A 12086-nucleotide genomic window follows, 5' to 3' on the forward strand; every position below is an offset into this window, starting at 1 on the left:
TTTTTACCCACCTCTAATTGCTTATAGACTTCCTCTGGCAGCTGTTGCTCATAAGTCTTCAGCAGTTCGATGGTTTGCTTCAGGGGTTCAAACATGGCATCAGTGACACTGTGCCTTTCTTTAACAGCCATGAGATGACCCATAATCTCCACCAAGCCATCATAATCTCCTTTTTCAACCTTTTTGCTCAACCCTTTATCGGCAATTTTTATGAACTCTTCAAGGTTATTCAAGCTACGTAATACAAAGCAGGAAAACACACAATGAAGGGGAGTTCGGGAAAGCTTCCACACCAGTTACACCCAGTTATTAATTTCATCCACTAATGGGCATAGTCAGCAGAGACATGATGGGCTCCTGGATCATTGGTCTTTCCTAGCACAGCCACTCTTCTGTTCTCTAAACATTTTTAAGTGCCTGCTTAAATTCTGTGGATGTTGCTGGGTGAATATATATCCTTACATTCTTCACCTAATAAAGACTAAACTGCTGAGTCAAAGATTCTTAGCAAGAACCCCTAATTGCTTATTTTTAAAGTTACATAAATGCTCTTTGCATAGAAATTACCTTTCGGAATCGTGGTCCTGAAAAGAACATTTGTACTGGGATTACATGGCAAGAGTTATATAGCAGGGAGACTGCAGGGGGGGCCTCTGTCAGCAGAGCCCAGCAGCTGCCCCACGTCAGATTAGAGCCAGCTCCAGCCGGCTCCAAAGGGACCTGCCACTGGTAAGAGCTGAGCCATGAGCGACGTTGGTTGGGCTTCTGGGAGTGCAGACTGAAGAAAGGGGAAAAAAAACAACTGCTGCACAACAGCAGCTGGGAGAGTGAGGAGTGAGCAATGTGAGAACAAGCCTTGCAGCCCACAAGGTCAGTGCAGCAGGAATGCAGGAGACGCTCCAGACACGCAGCAGCAGTTCCCCCTCGGCCTGTGGAGAGGCCCCTGGTGGAGCAGGCTGTCCCCCTGCAGCCCATGGGTCCCACATGGAGCAGATCTCCACGCTGCAGCCCCCCCGTGGGTAGAGGAGCCCCTGGTGGAGCAGGTGGATGTGGCCTGGAGGAGGCTGCGGCCCATGGAGAGCCCCCACAGGAGTAGGCCCCAGGCTGGAGCTGCAGCCATGGAGAGGAACCCACGCAGGAGCAGGGGGTCTGGCGGGAGCTGCCACCCACCCGTGGGGGACCCGTACTGGAGCAGTTTGCTCCTGGGGGATGGACCCCATGGTACGGAGCCATGTGGGAGCAGTTCTTGAAGTGCTGCTGCCTGTGGGCAGCTCCCACAGGCTCAGTTCGGGAAGGACAGCATCCTGTGGGAGGGACCCCGCGTGGAGCAGGGGCAGAGAGAGGATGAAGCAGCAGCACAGACAAAATGTCATGGACTGACTGCAGCCCCAATTCCCCGTTCATCTGCACTGCCCAGGAAGAGTATGTAGAAGAGCGTGGATGGGGGGAAGGTGTTTGTAGTTTGCTTGTAGTTTCACACTACTCTAGCTTGTTAGTAATTAGATAATAAATTTTATTAATCTGCCTATGTTGAGTCTGTTTTGCCCATAATGGTAATTGGTGAGCAAACTCCCTGTTCTTATTTCAATCCCTGAGCCCTTTTCCATTGTATTTTTATCTCCCTCTTCCTTTGAGGAGGGAGAGAGTGGTGTTTAGCTATCCTTCAGGATGAAACCACCACAACACAAGAGGTCATACCATCCACCAAATGCAACAATCTTTACTACTACACATGTCGGTAAATAATTCTTTGTAAGTAATCCAAGACCTATGGTATCCTTCAGTTGCAGCTACTCAAATATATCACCTGATGCATCATCTGGCACAAAGATGTAACAGAGCAGCTAATCAGACCAAGGAAACCATTACTTTCAATCTTGCTTCCAAAGCTCCCCCTTTTTTGTGACTTTCAAACTATCTCCCCATGACTACTAGATTAGATAGGTTGGATCAAGAGAAATGGATAAACAGACATACTACCTAAAACCACACAGTACGTCCCAGGAGAGTCTGCCTGTGGGATGTTAATGGTACCAAGTCCACATAACTCTTTCACTTTTACCCACTCAGTACCCAGCAGAGACCAGGGGACAGAAGATGCAGGGGATGTGATGAATTTTGTATACAGTATGGGCCCCCTACCCTTGCTCCTGTATTTGTTATCAGCGTGAAATGATAAAGCCCGGTCAAGACAAGAGACACCCGGTTCAATCAGCGCAGGTCCTGGGGAGGGGAGGCAGGAACGGCTTTTACCTGTGTGTGACATGGTCAATTAGATGCTGCTTGAATACCAAACTCCACCTTTTTATTACATTCAGCAAGGATGCCTTGATAGGTCGAGCATCGACTTTTAACCAGCTCTGGAAGATGCTGATGGGCTCAATGTGATTCACCTCTTCGTAAATCTTCTCATAGGAGTCAATCTGCTCTTTGAATTGCTGAAGCGTGGGAGGTGTCTCAGGGACCCCATCCTCTGCATGAGCCTCAATTTCTACAGCAGTGAGGATGTGTCCGTAGAGAAGGAACTGGCGGAAGAACTCCTTTCTGTCATCACTGTAGAGGTAAGAGTAGTGGTCAAAGGCATTACGGTAATCGCAGCAGGCTGCCATCACAGCTTGCACGCGTCCCATCAGGTCATGGCGCATGTCAGCCAGATCAGCCATGTCCTCCATGTCAGCCTAGGAGAGAAGAGGAGAGCTCAGTGACAGCAATGCCTCCGTGCTGTCATAAGGCACAAGGGAGCTCCACAGCCACCAGACCTGGTAGTGGGGGAAGCCACTGTGCTTGGCCAGCCTGGGCACCAGCGATGAGATCCGGTAGATGTCATTGAGAAGACCTTCCACCATGTCATAGAAGCCATCATTTGTGCCAGGGTCCAGGGAGGGACGAAAAATCACATCTGGGATCACTAAATCCAGCTGCACCTCAAACACAGGAGCAAGTCCTGCCTTGGGATCTGGTAAGGAAGACCAGAGACATCAGCATCTTTTACAAGCAGACAAAAATGATCTTGGGCCACCACTAACATCCACCACAAAGCACACGGTGTGCTCCATCAGTACACAGGCAGATGTGATTGTAGACACCTGCTCACTGGGTCCTGTGACATTATGCCTGCAAACAGCCCAGAGGAGATGCTGGCAAACTAGCTGATGTTCTAGTACCTACAGGAGATCAGACTGGAGAACAGATGAGACAAAAATGATTTATGAACTGGAAAAAATGTTTTGGAGTGAAGCCTTAAAGAGACCAGGCTCTTCAGCTAATCAAAAGGGAGTTTGAGAGCTGAACAATTACAGTGCATAAGTACTTGCAAAGGAGAAAAACATCAGAAACCCAAGAGGCACTTTAGTTTATTGGAAAAAGGCATGAAAAAAACCCACAGCAACAGGAAACTGAAGCCAAATTCAAATGTGAAATTATGTGCATGTTGGTGACGAACTTGATTCAATTCTCCAACTCAGTGTGTCTTCACATCCAAGAGGGAAGCATTTCTGGGATGTGCTTTAGCCAAACACAAGCTGCTCACAGCAGAGTTAGCATACCTCCACAGTGGCCTTAGGCAGGAGATCTGATACAGCTGACTCCTGAACCCACCTCTTCTCTTCACTGGACTGATGCTGGAAGACTGAGTTTTTCTTCCATGCCTTTCATTAGCAGAACCAGCTCATAAGACTGTCCACAAATGGAAGATGGTAAAACCCTGATGCCTTGTGCATAGGAAGGCAGGAGATGGGTGATGTCCAAGCTGGTAGAACAGACTTGGGATGAATCCTCGATTTTGTCTGTCCAATCCCTGCAAATGGTGCATTGTCCTCTCCATCCCTCCCCCCTGTGACCAGGAGACCCACCCTGTCTGGAGGCTGCCCCAGTGCTTGCTATTGACAGTACAAGAGGCACAGTAAAAACTCAGGAAGAAAAGAGCAACTCCTAGACACAAGGGAGAGTGCAGAATAGAAACAAGTAATAGAGACCTGACTTCTGCAATGCTTCTTCCTCCAGCTCCATTCAGTGCAACCCACCTCTGCTGTGCACAAAGGATTCAAAATGCTGCAATCCCAACAGAGACAGACAGAAAAGCCATCGCTTCCCTTCCCCTCCAGCACAACCCACTGACCCCAGCCACAAACTGCATTGCTCCCATTGCAAAGAAAAGCGGGAAACCTCCCTTAGGCAAGACCACAGCACCATGACCAGAGGAGAGGGACCATCAGTTACCTGTATTTTCCAGGAGATACTTGAGTGAGCATTCAATGGCAGTAAAGAATCCGTCCAGGACTATCTCATCCACATAATCCACATAGGCCTTCCAGACATCAGATGCTGGGTCTGCAGTTAAGAGACTCTGATTTTCCTGGAAGAAGACGAAGACACCTTCAAACACAGAAGGGCTGAGTCTGTCCTACAAGAGAGCTGCTCACAGCTGTGGACAAGTGCCAGTAAGCATGTGGATACTGGCCTCATGGACGGACTGGAAACCAGACAGATGTTACTACTAACATCTGACTAGACAGATGACTACTTACTTCTGCCACAGACTGCTTTGTAACCTGAAACAAATTAAATAACTGAAGGTAAAAACAAACTCAGTGCAGAAGAGACTTAGCAGCTCTGCAACATATTTTCCTCCTCCTTTGAAGTCCCAGAGGTCAAGGCTGCTTTGCACACCTGAGGCAGAGAGTGCTCAAGGGTCTAACAGGCTCATTTCAGTGCGTGAAAATCCAGCTCTGGGCATCTCTTTGTTACCTTGAGTGGACCAGGCCTTCACGGCAGACTGTTTACACCTCTGCCCTACAAACAGCCATCTTGAGAAGACCACAGAGCTTTTAAGTTCAAGAAAGGGTTTCTTTAAAAACCTCAAAAACAGGGAAAGGTTGGGAGCAGAAGACAAAGGGTTTGCCAACAACCTCCCTCCTCAGCCCACTGTGCTCCCTTCATCCAGTTGAGCCAGGAAACTCAGGGTTTTCTGGGTCACAGCAGAGACCCATCCCCCCAGGGTTTCCTCCTTACATCCCCACGGGGCCAGGCTGTGTACCCACTTCCCTACCCATCTCAGCAGCCTCCCAGGTTCTGCTGTGATCAGGTCCCCTGCCCTGCCATATCCTCACTGTTGCTTCTCCTGCCCCTGCAAACAGTTCTGGCGGTGCCACCATGTGAGTGACACCTGCCCTCCTGCCATCACCACAAGCCCATGCCCTCCTTGTCCCCCCCCAAAGGAGGTGTCCTCATCTTATGGGTGGTAGGCGGAGGGGTCTGAGCCTGTTACAGGAGTGGCAGCAGAACAAAATCCTTGCCCCAGCTGACTGCAAAGATAAGGGCGTGAGAGGCCCAGGACTGACTGCAGACAGCAAGGCACAGTGAGCAGCAAGGGCTTGGTGTCCCAGGGAGGGTCAGCCAGCTCTCTCCAGAGTCCAAGGCCAGATGATGACCCTCAGGAGAGGGCCTCTCAGCCAAAGTGCTGTGCCCAACTTGCAAAGCACATCACACCAGGCAGGTGAGAAGCAGAGCTTTGGGGTTTCTCCTGCACTCCAAAGAAGACTCAGCAATGGCAGTGTCGCTGGAAAACCACACGATTTTGGGTAGCACCTTTTCTCCCGTCACTTAGCTTTTCCCTGGATTGTCAGCATAACCTCCTGCTCCCTCAGTGGGAAAACAATTCTGAAACTGAAAGGTCAGCTGCAGCCAGCTGCCTTTGTATTTTCATATATATATTTTGGAGGGAGATTTGTCCTCTGACTGGGATCCCAAAGCCTGATGCGTGACTCCCCTCTAGCGGCTCCACGAGAGCTAGGGCTTGTTCACTGGGCTGCAGCTGCTATTGTTCCTGCCCTGAACTGGGTCTCCAGCAGTGCCCAGTCAGCACTACCACACCATCCAGTCACACCAGCTCACTCATCAATACTGTTGTTAATTAACACCGGATAAATCTTGCAAAGGAGTTGAGAGTTAATTTTAAGTTGAAATAGGTCTGGACAATTTCAACAGAGCAGAGAGAGACACAGAGACTGTAATGAGACAACAAGCCCCTGGGGATCACACCCACCCCTCACCTTCAGCAGTGAATGAATCCTTAGCCCTGACTCTCGGACCAGGCCGTAGCGCTTTTCCAGACGATCCTTACAGTCATCCAGGTTCAGCAGTGACTCCTTTTTACCATCTTTCCTCTCAAATATGGGTGACCCCCATGATCGCACAATGGTCTGGATTTCCTCAACATTGTTTTTGGCTTTCTGTGTCCTCCGCTCAAGGTCATGGACAGCATCCATCACCACATAGATGTGATCCCACACACCTGGCCAGAAATGAAATGACTGAGTGTGTTTTCAGAGCTGCTGGTACAACTTTTCACACACCATTAGACTTTTTGGCCTATGGTCTCGTGTATTTCTTACCCATCATTAATGCAGGACTTACCATCACAACTGACAGAGCAACTCCCTGCTCCAGGCTGCTGCCAGCTCTGTCCTACCTCAATAAGCCACAACACAGTCACCAGGCTGTGCAATCCTGTCATCATCACTAGAGTAGGGACCTTGCACCCACAGCACGGTCCCAGGCACCAGTGAGGGTTGCGTTTAGATGCAGAGAACTTAGGGTAGGAAAATCCCTCTATCTGTGTTGTGCAATAGAGCTCCCTGGTTAAGATTCTTCAGCATAAGGTCTTCTGCTTTGCATGTTCCCAAGGGAAGACACTTGTTCATACCACAAGCCTGATGACAGAAATGTATATTCCACCAGTGAGCAGTTTGCTTTCACCAAAAGGAAACAAATTGTCTTCCTCTGTTCTGCTTTGCAGTTAAAACTGATCAAGCAAGAACACTGGTTAAATCATGCCATAGTCATGCAGCTGCATGGACCTGCAGCTGCAGTATTTCAGCCTTCAGGAAAAGTTATCTAGGTGGCCCTGCCCCTTACTGGGACAAGCCAACCCCAGTGCCAAATGGCTGGACCATTGGTTCCACTCCCTGCACGACTGGGAGAAAGCAGCACCTTGGGTACACAGGCATGCAGCCACACAAGGGCTGCCTGGGCTGGCACAGGGTGGCCAGCACAAACAGGAAGCAGAGGTTTCAATCTCAGCCTTGCAAGCTCTTACAAACCCAAATTTGGTCCTCTCTAGACTGAACCTGAAGGGAGTAGAATCCCACCCACAACCCCAGCAGAGCAAGGCGACAGAAAAACAGCAGGTAAGCAGGGCACTGCCCTTCATCTCCCCAGCACTGGTTCTGCTGCCATGCTGGGAACTGCAGCTGGGAACCAGGTGACAGATGTTGGGCACATGGAAGAATGTGATGAGACCCAAGGGTACTCATGTTCCCTAACACACAGCTAGCTCACCCTCCATCTTCCAGTTCAGTGTTTCCTCTGCCTCTTTCAGCCTCAGGTCAATATCCTGCAGCTCCCCCTGTATTAAAGGGTACTCAACCTCCAGGACTGTCTTCAGGATCTTGTTGTATCTGTTCGCCATCAGCTCCAAGTTGGCCACCATCTGTCGGTACAATTCCTTGGAGGAATAGATTGCTGCAGCTGTTGGTGGGATGTCTCCCATCTGGCTGCCGGACAGGTAGCTCACCTCCCTCAGCACTGACAACAGCTGGAAAACAAGACAGAGCTGAACACAAGACAATCCTCCCCATTTAACTGGCAGACGCTCTTCAATCATTTCTGAATGTTTTAGGATTTTTCTATTGTTTCGTTCACAAATCTGCATGCTCTGAAAAGCACCCAGACACCTCATAATCTGTACTGTTTGTCTTCCTTTGATCTCTGCCTCTGATTTTCTTTCCTGCCAAAGACAGACAGCTTTGCTAACAACCAGGCAAGCAAAGCCATGCAGCCTCTAAAAGCCATGATGAACTCTGAATCTCTCAGCCATGCTCATCAATAGTCTTTCAGGGATATTTTGTCTGTGAGCAGAGCTTAGCAAACAGTTATCTTAGAAAAAGATAAGATGGACCAGACTCTGGTTCTGTTTTTTTTGCTGGGACTGACTGGCTTTAAAATATAAACAAATACCATGGCCCAAACCCAGCGACTCCTGTTTCAGTGTGTCCACCTTCCAGCAAAGCCCTCTGCTGCTGACCTCTCCTAGCCCAACCAAAAGCACTCAGTGCCACTGCATGTTTGAATAGTGATGGGCTACACTAAGAGGGTTTATTAAATTATAAACCCAGTATAAATGTATTCTTGCAACAAAAAGAACAGTGAGATCTTCCAGCATGATATATCACTTTTAAGACTAAAAATCTTCATTCAGTTTATTGGTAAAGTGCTCCTGGAACTGCACATGTTGAGAGGGCGACAAAAATTTGGCATGTTGTACAGGCAGCATCCAGGGTGAGGACCACTCCTGACTGTGGCTGAGCTTGGGGGGCAGCTCTCTAAAAATCACTCTCTTGTTAGGTTGGCAGATTGTGTCATCCCTTCCTTTGAAGGCATGGGGAAGAAATCACCCTCTGATCCCATTCTAGTAGTGCCCTTTAGTCCCAATTCCCTGCCCTAATTTCAGACAGGAAAACTGGGAAGCTGCAGATATAAACAGAAGAAGGTGAAGCCATAAATCCATGGACTGAACAGCCAGGAGTCACTGCCCTGGGTGACCCCAGGGGCAGGAAGGGGTTCCTGAAATCTCCCCAGCACCATCTTACATTAGCCAAAATGTGACACCCAACAGAACTGGCCAAGACACATGGACAGCACACTTCCTGGGAAGTGAATTCATAATACACTTAGAGCATCTTCAGTACCAAAGTAACAACAGATGCAATGAGAAGAAGGAAAGCAGGGATGAAGAAGGGTGCAGAGGGCACTCTGGAAAGGGGGCTGAATGAGAATGGAGCGGGAGGAAAGGGAAACACAGGGGGCTGAGGGAACAAGATGGCAAGAGAGATGCAGCCAAGTTCTCCTCCTTTCTTCTTTGTACTGGAAGGTCTGGGACTTCCCCACCATGGGTCTGGAGTTGTCTTCTCCTCACTCTCCTTCCTCCGTTGAAGGCAAGTTCTGGAAGACTCTTCCACACTGAAGGGGTGGAAAATACATTCTTCTAGGCAAAATGAGGTGCTCACATCTATTCTGAAGGGGATGAAGGGGCAGCTAAACAGACATCTGGGGCACTGGACAGTCCTCAGTGTGAAAAGATGAGAAGAGCAGTGCAGAAACACTCAAAGACTGCCACAAGGGCTGAGAGCAGGCATACTCAGCACATCACAGGCTCCAAATCCTCTCACCAGGTTGGAAAATATCCCCTGAGGCCATTTGGCTCCCACCTTAGCATGGAGCTTCCAAGGAAAAAGACAAATCCTTTGGCTAAGGGCAAAGCTTGAATGAGCTGTAAAACCTAAACATTTTAACTGCAGCATACCCCAGGAAACAGAAGTTTTTGATGCCAACATGTCCCTAGTCCCTAAGATTCCACCTCTCCCCATTAAATGGCATTTTTACATTTCACAGATCCTGGCTCCCACCAGGCCCCAGAGGCTCTTAGTCCACTACTGGTATCTGCCCTGGAAAAGGTCCATCCTACCTGAGCTCAAGACAGGGTTTTGAGAAACCCTAGGGGACAGAGAAAAGATCTTAAATCTGTTCTAAGCCTCATGCACTGCAATAAAGGAAAACCAACAGGCACAATACTGCAGTAACAAAATAAATCCTTCATGGGGTATTTTATACCTGTCCAGGAAACCCAGAGTTCACATACACATAACATGAACCCTCCTCTGTAGATGATGCTCCAACAGTCTCCAAACCAGTAGCAAGTCTCATCTGAAGATGCCAACACCAGTTAAACATTGGGTACTCTGGGACTTTCTGTGACTGGTTGTCACTAGAATTTGCCCTGTTTATATCTTAATCCTGATAATTTATCAGGAAATAGAGCCCACAAAGAGGATGGTAAAATCATGTTACGTATCATAGAAGAGACTCCACAAATGTCAGCAGAACAGATCTGATGCCAATCCCACCAGATCTCACTTACATGACGGGGTACACTGAGAAAAAAACTGCACAGCAGGAAGACATGCCCACAGACAGGCAGGAATGGTAGCTGGCAGCAGTTTTTACCTGGGGATCAAAATTGACTGCGATCAGTTTGGTTTCTGGATCTCGTCGGATGAGTGGTTGAGCGAGGTTGTACTGTGATTTTTCAGAGACCGTCTGGGACCAGTCTACATACTGCTTTTCCTGATACCTGTAGGGGAAAAAAAGTAAAAAAAAAAAAATAAAAAATCCACCATATAGCTACTGAGCCCACAGGATGTGTGTATAATTAAATGAAAGTCCATTTCTGAGGGCTGAAGAACATGCAGGATGGGAAAACTCATCCACACCATTCCCACAATTAACTTGATTCCAAAGACAAATACCCCAAACCAGTGACAGAGTCAAGTCAGGAGGATAAACACCCAAGTACCACTTTTAACAGATTGGGAGATATACTTGCTCATTTGGCCTGAAGTTAGATATTTTAACCTAACAGATAAACAACTACTGGGCATTTCCCAAGTGTCTATGCAGGACAGGTGCCTCAAACCATACAAATCATGGGGGGTGGATGCAGTTGATCTCATTTCTCTTAGAGAAGGAGACCATCAGCCTCATGGAAATGCAGCACTTTGAGAAATCAGTGACACTTCTGGGGACTGAAACTGGGTCCTGCTTCCTCGCATGACTTGTACGGTACCAACCACCCAAACAACAAAGTCCCTTCTGAATCACGTTGTCACCTGAGTGCTCTGGGAAATGTCACCCAGAAAGCACCTCTGGTGAAGTCACCCAGGATCTCCCCTTCTGAAAGGCTGCACCACAACTATCAGCTTTTTTTTTTTTTTTTTTTTTCTTATTTTGATCATTAGGAACAGGGCTGCTTCCACCTGCCTGGTGTTCCCCAGGGGTCAGGTGTCTCAGCTCTCTTCACTGCTGAGAGACAGCAGGCCCTGCAGAGATGTGTTCTCACTGGGGAGGTGGTCTCATCCCAAGGGAAAGCTCAAAGTGATCAGTCCAGATTTAATGTCAAAATTAAAGTCACTAAGTGAGGGACAATAAATCTACTTAGAGTTGTGGAAAATACGTATTACAGCCAGTGTGGATACATGCTGGGAATGGGCACAAGCAGCTCAGACTGCCAGTGAACTGCAGCTTTCTACCACAGCAGCTTCTACACCCAGCAGAATCTTGGACCAATGCTAGGCTGCACGGAACCCATTCTTTCTAATAAAGTTTTACATTGCAAGACATCACAGAAAGACTGTGGCATATAGCAAAAAGATTCCTCCTCCTCTCTCATCAGAAGACCTCTTCTGACTTAGAAAGGGACATCCCAGGCCTTGGGCTTGCAAACGTGCTGGGAGGTGGGTTAGAGAACATTGTTTCATACAGCTACAGCCTGGCCTGCACCACCCCTTACCTGTCAAGCAGCTGGAGTATTTCTTCATACTTTTCTATCACCCTTCTTCCTTCAGCAGAGTCCAGGCAGCTGGTAGCACAACAAAAAAGCTCAGCATTACTTTGCCCATGGAAACGTGTGTTTAGCTCTGTAAGACTGCAGTCTGTATCCACCCCCTCCCCGAGATCACCCTTCAATTTGTAGGGCAGACTGGGGACATTGCATTTCACCCCATCATATCACCAAAAATCAATTTGCTGCACAAAGAGTGCACTGGGGCTTGGGCAGCCTCTCTCGTGTGTTTGTATGGCAATCTGCAAAATAGGAACCACATACAGGGAGGAAGAAGAGATCAATACTACTGGAGGAACACTGGCCTCTTGAACATATCCAATGCTCCCAGCTTCACATACTGGGCTTACACAGAGTATGGCAACCCCTGTTTACCAAACAGCACTTTTTGAGTTTAAAGATTTGTGTCCCATAAACCACAGGAGCGAGGAAGAGCAGAGACATCCCACAGCGTAGGAGTCAGGACACTAGCCACACTACCTAGGCTGTACAGATGCCTCCAAACCGAGAGAGGCAACCAGTCAAAGTAATTATTTTAAGAATTTTTCTACAGGTTCACCCACAATTTCCAACATTCCTGAAAATAGTTGCTGATTTTGGAGAATATTTTGACAAAAACTAAATCAGCTTA

At 48.1% G+C, this 12086-nt stretch overlaps 1 protein-coding gene across 1 annotated transcript in view; it reads right to left on the minus strand.

Annotated features, from left to right (window-relative positions):
* DNAH9 (dynein axonemal heavy chain 9) overlaps positions 1 to 12086 on the minus strand; it is a gene marked incomplete at both ends in the record, with an annotated part of 197253 nt that overhangs the window by 166215 nt on the left and 18952 nt on the right. The window contains 8 exons of the mRNA XM_084298353.1: positions 12 to 234; positions 2254 to 2678; positions 2760 to 2956; positions 4219 to 4354; positions 6051 to 6292; positions 7339 to 7594; positions 10063 to 10189; positions 11405 to 11473. Of these exons, the coding sequence (XP_084154479.1) occupies positions 12 to 234; positions 2254 to 2678; positions 2760 to 2956; positions 4219 to 4354; positions 6051 to 6292; positions 7339 to 7594; positions 10063 to 10189; positions 11405 to 11473 (1675 nt within the window). The remainder of the gene's footprint in view (positions 1 to 11; positions 235 to 2253; positions 2679 to 2759; positions 2957 to 4218; positions 4355 to 6050; positions 6293 to 7338; positions 7595 to 10062; positions 10190 to 11404; positions 11474 to 12086) is intronic.

Source organism: Netta rufina, assembly GCF_964035555.1.
Source record: "Netta rufina genome assembly, chromosome: 19".
Lineage (NCBI taxonomy): Eukaryota > Metazoa > Chordata > Aves > Anseriformes > Anatidae > Netta > Netta rufina.